Source organism: Rana temporaria, chromosome 13, assembly GCF_905171775.1.
Source record: "Rana temporaria chromosome 13, aRanTem1.1, whole genome shotgun sequence".
In the NCBI taxonomy this organism is placed as follows: domain Eukaryota; kingdom Metazoa; phylum Chordata; class Amphibia; order Anura; family Ranidae; genus Rana; species Rana temporaria.
Genome location: NC_053501.1, coordinates 48,089,897 through 48,102,978, shown reverse-complemented (window position 1 = coordinate 48,102,978; position 13,082 = coordinate 48,089,897). Strand labels below are relative to the sequence as shown.

Below are 13,082 nucleotides of genomic sequence, written 5' to 3'. Positions count from 1 at the left end.
CCGACCATTTTGCCTGACATTCTTTGAACCATGAAAATTCGGTCTAAATGTGTCCGTCCGAGCAACTAATACACTGCCCAACAATAATTCTCTTGTCTTTGTGGCTGTGTGGTGAAGAGATGAGCTTGGGCGTGTTATTTGGATACACCGTATTTATTTCTTTTGTGGCCCCAACGAATCCCTGAGCGCTGCTCAGGACCAAGGATGAGCTTGGGTGTGTTATTTGGATGTACTGTATTTATCAGCATATAACCCACATGGAATGCAGCCTTACTATTGCCATCAGTGCAGCCTGATTGATGCCCATCTGCCGCCTCGGAGGGGATGGGGGGGGGATTGGTGAGTGCACACAGTTTACAAACATGAGAATCTATTGTTTGCTTGGTTACCTCTTTAATACAAAGTCCCACCTCTATGATAGACAGAACAGTCATCCAATGGCATCCCAGGAGACTGGACTTCCTATTACAGATGCCGCTGAGTAAACAGTAGATTCTCTTCATGTAATCTGATAGCGCTTGTCCTGCCCCCTCCCCTTTCAGGCAGCGCCGATAAATACGGTATATATCTTTTCTGGCCCCGGGGGCCACAAACAATATATATATATATATATATATATATATATATATATATATATATATATATATCCAAATCAGTTATTCTGTATGTAACAAGTTTAAAAGGAGGATTTGCACTTCCTAGACCACTACTTGGATTTGCAGTCTCTTAAACCTTTTTAGCAGCTATAAAATATTAAATACTATTGTGAAATGGAGGGGTTAACTGCTGACCCAGCAGATCATTTGAAACCATGTACAGCCCAGGAAGTCTGCCCTTCGCAGATAATGGGCTTCCTGAGGAAAGGCTTTATGCTAAAATTACTGGTAAGCAGTGGCAAATCCCGCTTGTTCCAAACACTGAAGTCTCTATAAACAACAGATTCAGGAAGGCATATAAGAAGCACAAGCAGCTTATGGTTAAGCAAGTTACATAAAGCTTACTGACTGCATAGGGGCTGGAAGTGCAATGATTTCTGTGTTGGGTGCATGAGAACCCTCAGTAAGTCATATTCAAGCCAAAAAGATACAGTAATTGACCATTTGGGTTTTAATAATGGCACTAGGTTAGAAAGCTGTTAAACCTCATCTCCAGGCTCCCTTTGTCCCCCCCTTTCCCCCACATCTACCTCTAAGGCCCCTTTCACACAACAAGTACGCTTTTCAGGCGAATTTGAACCCATTGACTCCTATGGACATCTGCGCTGACACCCTACCTGCCCATAAGAGTCAATGGTTGACCTGCCATCTGATCCGCTCATGACAGACGTATGGCGACATCTGTCTGGTGGGTCTGATAAAAACGGACATGCTGTAGGAATTGGAGGGGCTCTGACAGGTCCGTCCCCGCTCAGTATGCAGATAAGGACCTGTCATCCGCGGGCTCAGCGGAGATCAACTGAGACTCCGCTGAGTGGATTCATCCCCATGTGAAAGGGGGGTCGACCGATATATCGGCTGGCCGATATATCGGCCAATATTTGGCATTTTTTAATTAATCGGCATCGGCCGATTTGTGCTTTAAAAAAGCCGATTTAAACTTCAGCAGCGCGACTTGCAAAAAGCTTCTGTAATAGAAGTCAATGCAAGTTGCCTGAAGTTTGTAGAAGACTTCTCTCTCCTGGGCAGACTGCCAAGTTTTGAGAAAAGATATACAATGTTGCTACTTATCAATGAACTGAACTCCTTGTAGGAGAGTTCTCAGTTTAACCATTTAAAGGCTAAATCTTTTTTGACACTTGTAGCAGGGCTCAAAATTTCAAGTCCTGAGCTACTAGCCAGGCCTCAAGAGTTACTCGCCACCAGTTGCCCCACCTAATTCATACACTGCCCTGCGCCTAATTGCACCTGTTAACACGCCCTCGTAGATTATCTCATGGAATGACTGTTTTATGCTTTTTATGTAATCAAGTTACAAAATTAAATATTACCAACAACAACTTTAACAAAATGGGACAGGGCACTGGGCGCAGACCAGAGGGACAGGGCACTGGGGGAAGACCAGAGGGACAGGGCACTGGGGGCACACCAGAGGGACAGGGCACTGGGGGCACACCAGAGGGACAGGGCACTGGGGGCAAACCAGAGGCACAGGGGGCAGACCAGAGGGACAGGGCACTGGGGGCAGACCAGAGGGACAGGGCACTAGAACTGGGTCTCTTCCCCATTCTCTTGCTGTCTCCTCTGCAACTCCCATCCATCCTCTCTCTCTCTCCCATTCATCTCATCATCAGGAGCCTGTGTGTGCGGCTCCACGCTTGCATGTCCCCACTTCCCCCTTTTATTCAGGCTGGCAGAGAGGAGAGGAGCTGCATCACAGTGGGAGGGAGTACAATCCAGCGCTGAGATCCACACAACTGCACAGCCATTGACACCATAGCACAGCGCACACTGACAGCGCACAGCACACATTGAGACCAGTTTGTTCACAGTGCTCAGGCTAAACTGTTGGACACTTACATAGAGCACAAGGAGAAGAAAACTGTACAAACTAGAAGGCTGCCACTCTCATGTCAGGGCAACTTTCAGTGAGCGCTGCACCGGAGTGGTAATTTTTACAATCCTCCACCTCACTCATTACTTTCTGCTCTCCAGCTACATTGGTCGGGGCCCGGTTGAGGGTGGCAGGCTCAGAGAGGTCATACTGTTAGGTCCCATGGCTTAATGAGAATTGTAAGGAGAGCACCTGTGTACTGCTCTGCCTGTGCGCGGCTCACCAGACTACTTTTCCCGAGCATGCACTTTTCCTCTTCGGCCGCCAATCTCATCGGGACTCTAAGTGTAGGCACAGATTGGAGGGAGATTGGTCATGCAGCCCTGTCATCACTCGCCCCCAGCTTAAATCCACTCGCCAAATGCTAGTAGGCGAGTGGAAATTTTGAGGGCTGCTTGTAGCTTACAAGTAAAAATCCTGTATTTTCTGCTAGAAAATCACTTGGAACCCCCAAACATTATATATTTTTTTTAGCAGAGACCCTAGGAAATAAAATAGCGATTGCTGCAATATTTAATGTTACACGGTATTTGCGCAGCGGTCTTTCAAACACATTTTCTTTGGAAAAAATAGACTTTAACAAATAAAAAAATAAAAAATAAACAGTAAAGTTAGCCCATATTTTGTTTTTCGTCCAAAACTTTTCATTACCAGTTTTTGTGTAATATAAATATATATACAGGGCCGATCCGCCCTATAGGCTCACTATGCAAGCCGCTTAGGGCCCCGCAAAGCTGCGGAGGGCCCCCCAAATTACTAGAGGCCCCGCCTGGTGAGAAGTCATTTTCAGCCCCTCACCCTGCTTTTCAACTTGTTGGCTGCATGGGAGATGAGGTAAGAAGTCAGCACCCCCCGCTTCTCAGTTTAATGTAAGATGTCATTTCCGACAGCAGAACACCCCCGTCGGCAGTGACATGTCATTTTTGGCAGCCCCCCCGCTTCTCAACTTTAATGTGACATGTCATTTTGCTTAGGACCAGGGAGGTCAGGATCGGCACTGTATGTATATGTGTGTGTGTATATATACATTTTGGACGAAAAACAAAATATGGGCTAACTTTACTGTTTAGCCCAAAAGCGCCTGAAAAATTGGCCTAACATATCGGCCCAAAAAAATCGTCATCATAAATCGACTGCTGCAATTTCTAAATATCGGCATCAGCCAGAGAAAAACCCATATCGGTCGACCTCTAGTCCTAATTGATCGTCACCATGACAAAAAAAAAAAAAAATTAAATGCCCTTTTTACTCACCTAAAACTGTGGTTACTTGGTGCCCAAGTTCCGATTCTTCTTTATTTTTCTGTTTACAAGAAGCGGGATGTCCATGTCGCCATAAGACCTAATGGAAGAACGTTTTGGGGAAACAAGTGTTCTGTAACTCTGTACCCTAATTGTTGCTTTAAAGCGGAGCTCCACTCAAAAGGGGAAGCTCCGCTTGTCTGTTTCCTTCCCCCTCCGCTGCCACGTTTGGCACCTTTTTTTGGGGGGGGGGGGGTACCCAGTTTTCACAGCTACCCGTTCCCACATCTGGCTCCCACAAAATTATTGTATAAGTATTTGTGCATGAGGCCCCTTTCACACTGATGGACTGATCAGGTTCGCCTGTCAGTTTTTCAGGTCGGACCCAACCTGAATCATCCATTGTCCTCTATGGAGCGGTGGATGTCAGCAGGAATGTGTCTGCTGACACCTGCCAACATCCGATCCAATCCTGTCCGCTAAACACAGACAGATGGGGATCCATCCCCTATATGTCTGGCCAATCGGATGACATTTGAATGGAAATAGGTAGACATTTCCATCCGACTGGCCCATAGGGGACAACAGGCTGTGTCCGTTCAGCATCAGCAGAGTGGATACAGACCTGTCATCTGCCTGCTCAGTGGGGATCAGTGGACAGATTCCCCGCCGTGAAAAGATCAGGAATCCTTTCTGAGAGCCTTGCTTTTAGGAATCAAGGGAATATGATGTACCGCTACTCGTTTTGGTCTATATGCTTACATGATTTTGGGAATTGTCCAGTCCAAGGTTGAAAGTTGTTTGCATTAACAAACTTGCACATCAGGTTTAATTTGATTCATTTAAAATTAGGGGTCAGCTGACACCACAGTTTCTGCATGCTGGATGTGTTTCTGCATGCGTGTTTTTGATGCGTTCCGGTGCATCCCCCCCTTTTTCTTAATTCAGTTTAGGAATCAAGGACATGTACATTCCGGTGTGTTTGTGATGCGTTTTGTTACATTTCACACAGAAAAATGCAACATGTTCACCTTTTGTTGTCTGCCCTGGAACGTACTGCGCTGGTGTAAACTGGGGCCATTGGCATCTAGAACCAGCCCTTACACCAGGGGTCTCAAACTCAAATTACCTGAGGGCCACAAGACAAGTTTTCATATGCCATGGGGGGCCGCATGCAAACTTTCAAACTTCAAAAACAACAGTACTGGTGTCAGCGAACACATTATTAACCCCCCAGCACTGGTGTCAGCGAGCGCATTATTACCACCAGCACTGGTGTCAGCGAGCGCATTATTACCACCAGCACTGGTGTAAGTCAGGGTTTGACAAATTTGCTTGGAATCTAGGAGCCAGCTAAAAAAGTTAGGAGCCAGAAAACGCACCCCGTCCCGACGAGCTTGCGCGCAGAAGCGAACACATACGTGAGCAGCGCCCGCATATGTAAACAGTGTTCAAACCACACATGTGAGGTATCGCCGCAATTGGTAGAGTGAGAGCAATAATTCTAGCTCCTCTGTAACTTAAAACATGCAACCTGTAGATTTTTTTAAACGTTGCCTATGAAGATTTTAAAGGGTAAAAGTTTGTCGGCATTCCACAAGCGGACGCAATTTTGAAGTGTGACATGTTGGGTATGAATTTACTCGGCGTAACATTATCTTTCATAATATTAAAAAAAATGGGGATAACTTTACTGTTGTCTTATTTTTTAATTAAAAAAAGTGTATTTTTTTCCCAAAAAAGTGCGCTTGTAAGACCGCTGCGCAAATACGGCGTAACAGAAAGTATTGCAACGATCGCTATTTTATTCTCTAGGGTGTTAGGATAAAAATATATATAATGTTTGGGGGTTCTAATTAGAGGGAAGAAGATGGCAGTGAAAATAGTGTAAAATGACATTAGAATTGCTGTTTAACTTGTAATGCTTAACTTGTAATACCAACGGCCACCACCAGATGGCGCCAGCTCACATCTGGTGGTAATAACTTGTAATACCAACGGCTCACCACCAGATGGCGCCAGCTCACAAAAAAAAAAAAAAAAATTTTTTTTTTTTTTTTTTTTTGCCCCCCTTCCAATTCAAGTCGCCAGGACCCTATTTCTTTTTTTTTTTTTTTTTTTGCTCCCCTCACTTCCACCCTGCCTGCGGGCCATTTATAACTGGTCCACGGGCCGCAAATGGCCCGCAGGCCGGTACTTTGAGACCACTGCCTTACACCCTTTACTTTTTACTTCACTTGCCATAATTGTAGTTATTTGTAAATGCAATTTATTGTCCACCTACAGATTCACATCTGAATTTAATGTCGTGTTCATTGGCCCCAGGGAATCCCCTATATAGTCTCCTGTAGTCTGTAGAGAGCAGGTCACTAAGTACATTCCTTCTGTAGCAGCAGAACAAAAGCCCGGATCACGTGTATTTCTGGCCTGCTGGGCTGTTGGAAAAGATAAGGCCAGAATAACATGGAGCTTAGGGTTTCCGAGAACAACATTCTACAGCCAACAAACTACAGATACATGCAGATACGGTGCTCCTCATTCTGTGTTGTGAACTGATATTTTATTTGCTTAAAGGGGTTGTAAACATTCGTGTTTATTCTGCATTAAGGTGAAAAAACACCTTGCAGAGAATCCCCCCCCCCCCCAGCCCCCATTTTACTTACCTGAGCCTGAGGGTGTGATCCTGCATTGCTTCCCCCAGGTCTTATAGCTTCTTCATTAGATAGATTGATAGCAGCGCAGCCATTGGCTCCCATTGCTGTCAATCACATTCAATGAAGCGGCCACTAGGGGGCGGGCCGAGTCATACAATCATCGGCTATGGACGCCGATTGTATAGCACGGGAGCGCGCCTGCAAGCTAACCCCCTCAGGAGCGAGCTTCCCTGAGGGGGTTTGCTCTTGTGGGGAGGAGACGCAGTGGGACCCCAGAAGAGTATGATCGGGGCCACTCTGTGCAAAACGAACTGCAAAGTGGAGGTAAGTATGACATTTTTGTTAAAAAAAAATAAAAAAAAATCTAAGCTTTAGTACCACTTTAATTCAAATATTTAGTATTTAGAGGACCAGAACAAAACTATAATGTATTTCAGGATGTGGTGGCTGCAATAGTTCTTCGCTTTTTGGGCTTTTCCTCCCTAATTTTCATTTGGTGATCCTGTTAGTGCGTTCTGTCATAGGGTCACAATGCTCTATGGCTGCACGTTATCTAAAGAGGAGCAGTGGTGTCACCCTTGGATATGAAGTGTGTTTGTATGACAGAACAGCTCTTTTCTCGCCTAAAAGGATAGGTTCATTTTTGGAACATGTTCCAGCTGATAACCCACTCATTCTCCCCACCTCTTCCCCTGGGACAGCAGGTGGGGGATCCTGTCCCCACACCCACTGTCACATTTCAAAATCCTCTGCCCACACAGCAGCATCATCCATAGGAATCTGTGAATGAAGAAACTACAAGCCATGTCAACTGGTGAGTGCCCTCAAAGTTTATTCACAAGCCCTGCAGTTTTCTAACAGAAAACCTTATAGAGGTAAGGGCAGAAAGCTGTAGGACTTTATTTTTCATTTTATTTTCAATTATGGTGGATGATTCTTACGATGAGAGATTACCTTTTAAATGTAGCTACTGTATATGTTTTTCCTCTTGCAATCGTTGGATATGGTTTTATTCTGGATACTTTGTTACTAAGGCCCCTTTCACACTTGTGCGACTTATCCTACGACTTGGGACTGCAAAGTTGCATGACAAGTCATACCCCATGATTTCCAATGAGTACCATTCATATATGTACGACTTCAAGTCACAGCGACTTCAAAGTACTCTGCACGACTTTGGTCCGACTGACTTAAGATTAAACAGGCACTACTTCTCCCTGTTAAAAAAAAAAACAGGCACTACTTCAAGTCGTGTTGCAAAGTCGAGTGACTTTAAGGTTGTACAAGTGTGAAAGGGGCCTAAGTGTACATGTATTTAGGATTGTTATTAGGGTAGGTACACACCAGAACGCAAACACTCTTCCCTTGAGATCTTCATGCGGGTACCAATGTATTATTAATGACACCCCAAATGAAGATCACAAAATGCAGGCACCAAATCACATGGTAGCACAACAGCACACGGTTTGGTGTGATGTGCTTTTCTTTTTTTTCTTTAAGGGCCCTTTCACACTGGTTTTCGCGGTAAAAATAGCGCTATTAAAACGCTCCCCATGCCCCTCTCCATTGAAATGAATTAAAAACGCAGTAAGAACACGGTAAAAACGCTGTGTTTTACTGCGTTTTTACTGCGTTTTTACAGCTGTTTTTAATTCATTTCAATGCAGGGGGCATGGGGAGCGTTTTAATAGCGCTATTTTTACCGCGAAAATGCGGGAAAAACACACCAGTGTGAAAGGGCCCTAAGTGTACTGAATGCACTACTTTTTTCCACCTTCCATTGTGATATGCAGCTCATTCAGGACTGATTCAATTCAGGATTGCACAGGAAAGTGTGCCGCCTTCCAGTGCGATTCTTGTGTTCCCTTGTGATGTGATTTTTATTTATTTTTTGCAGCCTGTTCATTAGAATGAGCTACAAATCACCCCGGAATGCAGAAAAAGTAGTGCGTGCACTACTTAATAAACGCGTTGCACCAAATCTTTACCATGCGTTTTGGTGCCCGCAAACGCACTGCATTTGTGATCTGCATTGGGCGTTTGAACGCGGTGCTGGAAACATGCACAGAATGTGCCTTCTTCCGCACTTCATGCAAATTCGCTTTTAAATGAACGAGCTGCAAAATCTGACTGTGTGCCGCGTTCCTGGTTTATCCCAGTGTGAACCAGCCATAATGGTGTTGGAGTCGGGTAGTAGAGGTGGTGTGTCACATTTTAATTTCTTTTGCTTCTTCAACACTTTCCTTGACTGTTTGAATATTGCTATGTTAAGTTTGCTTCGATGGAAGGAGTTATAAGATTATAAAGGTGGAGTTTTCTTACATAACAGCAGTTTTTAGGTAAACTGTGGTCCTCTGTTCATTGTATAGTCTTAGCGGTGTGATGACTGCCACAAATAGCAGAGTTCCTGTAATCTGCCGGGTTACTTCCCCAATTTATATACTTTTAGCAAAAGCTGCAGTTACAGTCTTGGCGTGTGTGCTGGACAGAGTTCTCTATAAATGGCTATGGGGAGTAATAAAAAAAAAAAAAAGCCGAAAAGGGCCAACAGGAAGTGCTCTGCATACGACCTCTCCAAAGCAGCTTGCTGTTCATACTCACTCATTCACTATGAGATTCGTTTTCTGTATTTTGCAAAAAAACCTTGTTGATCTTGCTGCGCTCTATCTTCCCATTCTGTCCATGTCCCCAGTTCAGCTGTGGATTTTGTAGCTGCGGTGACAACTCTGCACACGCTCAGTTTTCAGTGAGTTTCTATGCTGAGCATTTCCTTCCTATCACATCTGAACAGCCCATGTGACTATAGAGTCACACCTGTGGGCATATGAACAGTGGTAAATGACAGCATACTCTCTCCCTCCTCCTTCATGTCCACTAACCAGCTAAACACAATGGGGGTGGGATATTGCATGTAGCTTAATGGAGGCTTCACCTCCCTCGAATTCTTGGACGCCAGAGGGGAGGGGCGTGACACGGCCTGTGACTGGCAAAAATCCACCCATACCATGTTATTGCCAAAAAAATTAAGATTTGATTTCAAATCTATATTTGTATGACAATTTAAAACAGTTTATTGATATTATTTATTTTTACTTTGTATTCCAAAGGCCGTTTCTTAATTTTGAAAATGTGACCAGCAGCAGAGGACTAGTAGCTCTTCCTGCTTGTGTTTTCCTGCAGACAGGCTGGGAAAGAGCTGCGTCATGTGACAGCTGTATATCTATTAGAAAAAAGGTACCAAGATGTGTGTTTTAATATAAAAAAATAATTATAGTGCTTTCATCCACATACAAAAATAGAAGGGACAATGTAAATTAAACAGTGTGGGTTTAGTATCACTTAATCCATCATGTAGAAGAAATAACTTAATGCAGAGCTCGACAATCCCAGGCGCCAGGCCACCGTGTCAATTTGAAATTGCATCCTGGCACCTGGGCTTTTGTCAGCCTATTCACTGTTGCAGGGATGCACAATTTATATCAGTCGTCACCCGGGACATGCAGTTCTGGGTACCGGGCAGGTAGTGTTTTTTTGTAAATTTAGCCCTACTGCGGGCAAGCAGCAGGGCTCACTTGTCAGGTGGAAGCTGCCACCTGATTGCTTTCACACATTCAGGTAAAGTGCCCCCCACTATGTATCCATCATTATTTTTTATTTTTTTTCTTAATTGTAAAAATGTAAAGTTACACCAAAGCACATAAACCCCCCCCCCCAAAAAAAAAAAACACTCCACCCCCACATATACACACCTACAAATGTAAATGCACCAGCTGGGGGCCTACGCACAAACATGGCTCCTAACTTTTTTAGCTGGCTCCTGAAAATTTGGCAGGCTTATTGAAACGGGTAGTAAAATATCAGACTTTGTTTTTGATTTTTAATTGATTTTAATTTTAAAATAATGGGACCCTTTAGCCTAGTTCAGGGATATGCAATTAGCGAACCTCCAGCTGTTGCAGAACTACAGGTCCCATGAGGCATTGCAAGATTGTGACAGCCACAAGCAGGACATCCAGAGGCAGAGGCATGATGGGACTTGTAGGTTTACAACAGCTGGAGGTCCGCTAATTGCATATGCCTGGCCTAGTTTATAATAGCCCAATGTTTTGTTCTTGGCCATTGACCTGCAACTCAAACAGAGCTTTGATACTGGGCAGTATGTTTCATTCCATAATTCCTTGATAGTCTGGAGCAGCCTTTCTCAGCCATTTTAAAATGGAGGAACTCTTGAAATGACTTTCTAGTCTCAGGGAACCCCTACTAATTACAGCTCAGGGTAAATTAGCACGATGGTCGCTTGAAAGAACGCTTTTTGCATTTTGTGTTTTTGCTAAAACATCTATTGATGTTGGTGGTTACTTTTTCTGAGAGTTTGAAATTGAGAAACCCTGGTCTGAAGTTTGTTGTGCGCTGCACATTTTAAGGCACTCCATGCCAGACACAGCACATCAACTGCAGAATATACCCAAACCCCCACCATGTTTCACAGTAGGTATGGTGACCTTTTTCTTTGAAAGATTCATTCATTCTTCAGTGAACATAGAGCTGATTTGGCTTCAGTTTTGTCTTATCTGTCCAAAGGACGTTCTCCCAGAAGCATTGTGGCTCGTCGGTATGAATTTTAGCAAATGCCAGTCTGCTTTTTTATGCGTCTTTCTTTCAACAGTGGAGTCCTCCTTAGTCCACTGTCAAAACAGATAGTGTGATCTGACCTTGAACTTGAGTATATCTTGTATATCGTTGGAAGTTTTTCTTGGCCTTTTGTCCACGTTTACACTATCCTGTTCAATCTGGGGTCAATTTTCCTCTTGCAGCCATGTTCAGGGAGGTTGGCAAAACTTCCATCGACATTGAACATTTTAGAGTATGTAAACCCAACATTTCATTTTCCTTATATGCACCTGTTGTACCATGTACTTGTATAAAAAGTATCCTGTTCTCTTTGTATTGTTTCCTTTGTGTGAAATACCTGGCGTTCCTGCCAGTCTCTCTGCTTGCCTACTAAAAAAAAAACCTTTACATAGTGTTTTTGTACTGGTGTTTTGGGAGCGTCTAACATTTTTTTTTTTTTTTCTGCCTCTAAATGTTGAGCTTAAAATATGCCTCCAAATGTACTAATGTGCATGGAGACATAGGATAATGTTAAAGTGGTTGTAAAGGCAGTAGCAGGGTTTGCTCACTTCCTATTTGTCTGTAGGAGAGAATAAGAAATCACTGGAATTGGACACTGAAGACCAAAGAATTCAACCCTTACCTCATTCTCTACTCCATCCACAATGGAAACATTGTTGGTTTTAGATAAACTTTAAGAATATCCCACGTTTTTAATAATGGTTTTTATATGCCTTGAAACCCCTTTAAAATGTACCGCTTAAAGCGGAGTTCCAGCCACAATTTCACTTTTTAAGTATAAATACCCCTGTAATACACAAGCTTAATGTATTCTAGTAAAGTTAGTCTGTAAACTAAGGTCCGTTTTGTTAGGTTGTTACAGCATTTAGACACTTTATAAAATAGAAATTGACTGGGGCCATCTTAAGTGTGGGCATCATGAAGCCAGACTGTATGACTTCCTGGATTTCAGCCTTGCAGATCTCGCACATGCTCAGTGCTGCACAAGCAATGTAATAGTTTTCAGATCAGGTTTCAGCACCTGTACTGTCCAAGTCACATGATTCTTCGAGACTGGGGAGTGCACAGACTCCTGGAAAGTTACACCCACTACATTCCCAGGAGTCTGTGCGGTGAAGCTTAAGCACCTAGGTGCAGGAAGAGGGAAGATTAACTATTCTGCCTAGCAACAACACTTTGAAGGCATCTAAAAAAAAAAAAAAAAAATTCTTAAAGGACTAATGACATTTTTTTAAAACTACTGATGTAATGTTATATTTATGGGTGGAACTCCACTTTAAGGCAATACTTATTTACAATTTTTGTCTTTCAGTTTTAATTGTGGAAATGGTAGAAAATGGAGACCTCAGTAACAAGGTTCTAAAAATCACAGACTTTGGCCTGGCAAGAGAATGGCACAGGACAACAAAGATGAGTGCGGCGGGTACCTATGCCTGGATGGCACCAGAGGTTATTCGCTCCTCTATGTTCTCTAAGGGCAGCGATGTGTGGAGGTAAGTTACTTTGTTCTCCTCCTGTACCTTCCTAACCATTTATCTTCTACAATGAATTATGATTTGTTGAGATAGTTTTGTCAGTATTGGTAAGAAGGAAGCTGTTGAAGCCATGCAGAACGTTCTCATGCAAATGTTTAACTTTGGTGAATTTTTTTGTTCGTAAACTTGGGACTTTAGAATCCCTGCTGGCAAAGATCACAGTGACGCATTTCATGCCCACACTTGCATGATTGTGATTCTGTTAGACCAGAGAATCTCCATTGAAGGATGCATGTCTGACAGAACTGACAGGAGTCATCGGCTAAGTGAGGAATTTCTATCCTGCGGTTTTTAATTAGAAAAACACAAATGACAGGTCAGTAAAGCTTCCAGCATGACCCAGCTCTAATGCCGCGTACACACCATCACTTTGTGATGAAAAAAAAACGACGTTTTTAAAAACGTCACTTTAAATGACAGTGTGTGGGGGAAAACGTTGTTTTATGTCTTCTGAAAAACGACCAAAAAAA

At 43.4% G+C, this 13,082-nt stretch overlaps 1 protein-coding gene across 3 annotated transcripts in view; it reads left to right on the top strand.

Moving 5' to 3' along the window:
- Positions 1-13,082, top strand: part of MAP3K9 (mitogen-activated protein kinase kinase kinase 9) — a 98,301-nt gene that overhangs the window by 52,461 nt on the left and 32,758 nt on the right. For all 3 annotated transcript variants that reach the window (XM_040333219.1, XM_040333221.1, XM_040333220.1), the window contains exon 3: positions 12,390-12,570. In XM_040333219.1, coding sequence (XP_040189153.1) covers positions 12,390-12,570 — 181 coding nt within the window. The remainder of the gene's footprint in view (positions 1-12,389; positions 12,571-13,082) is intronic.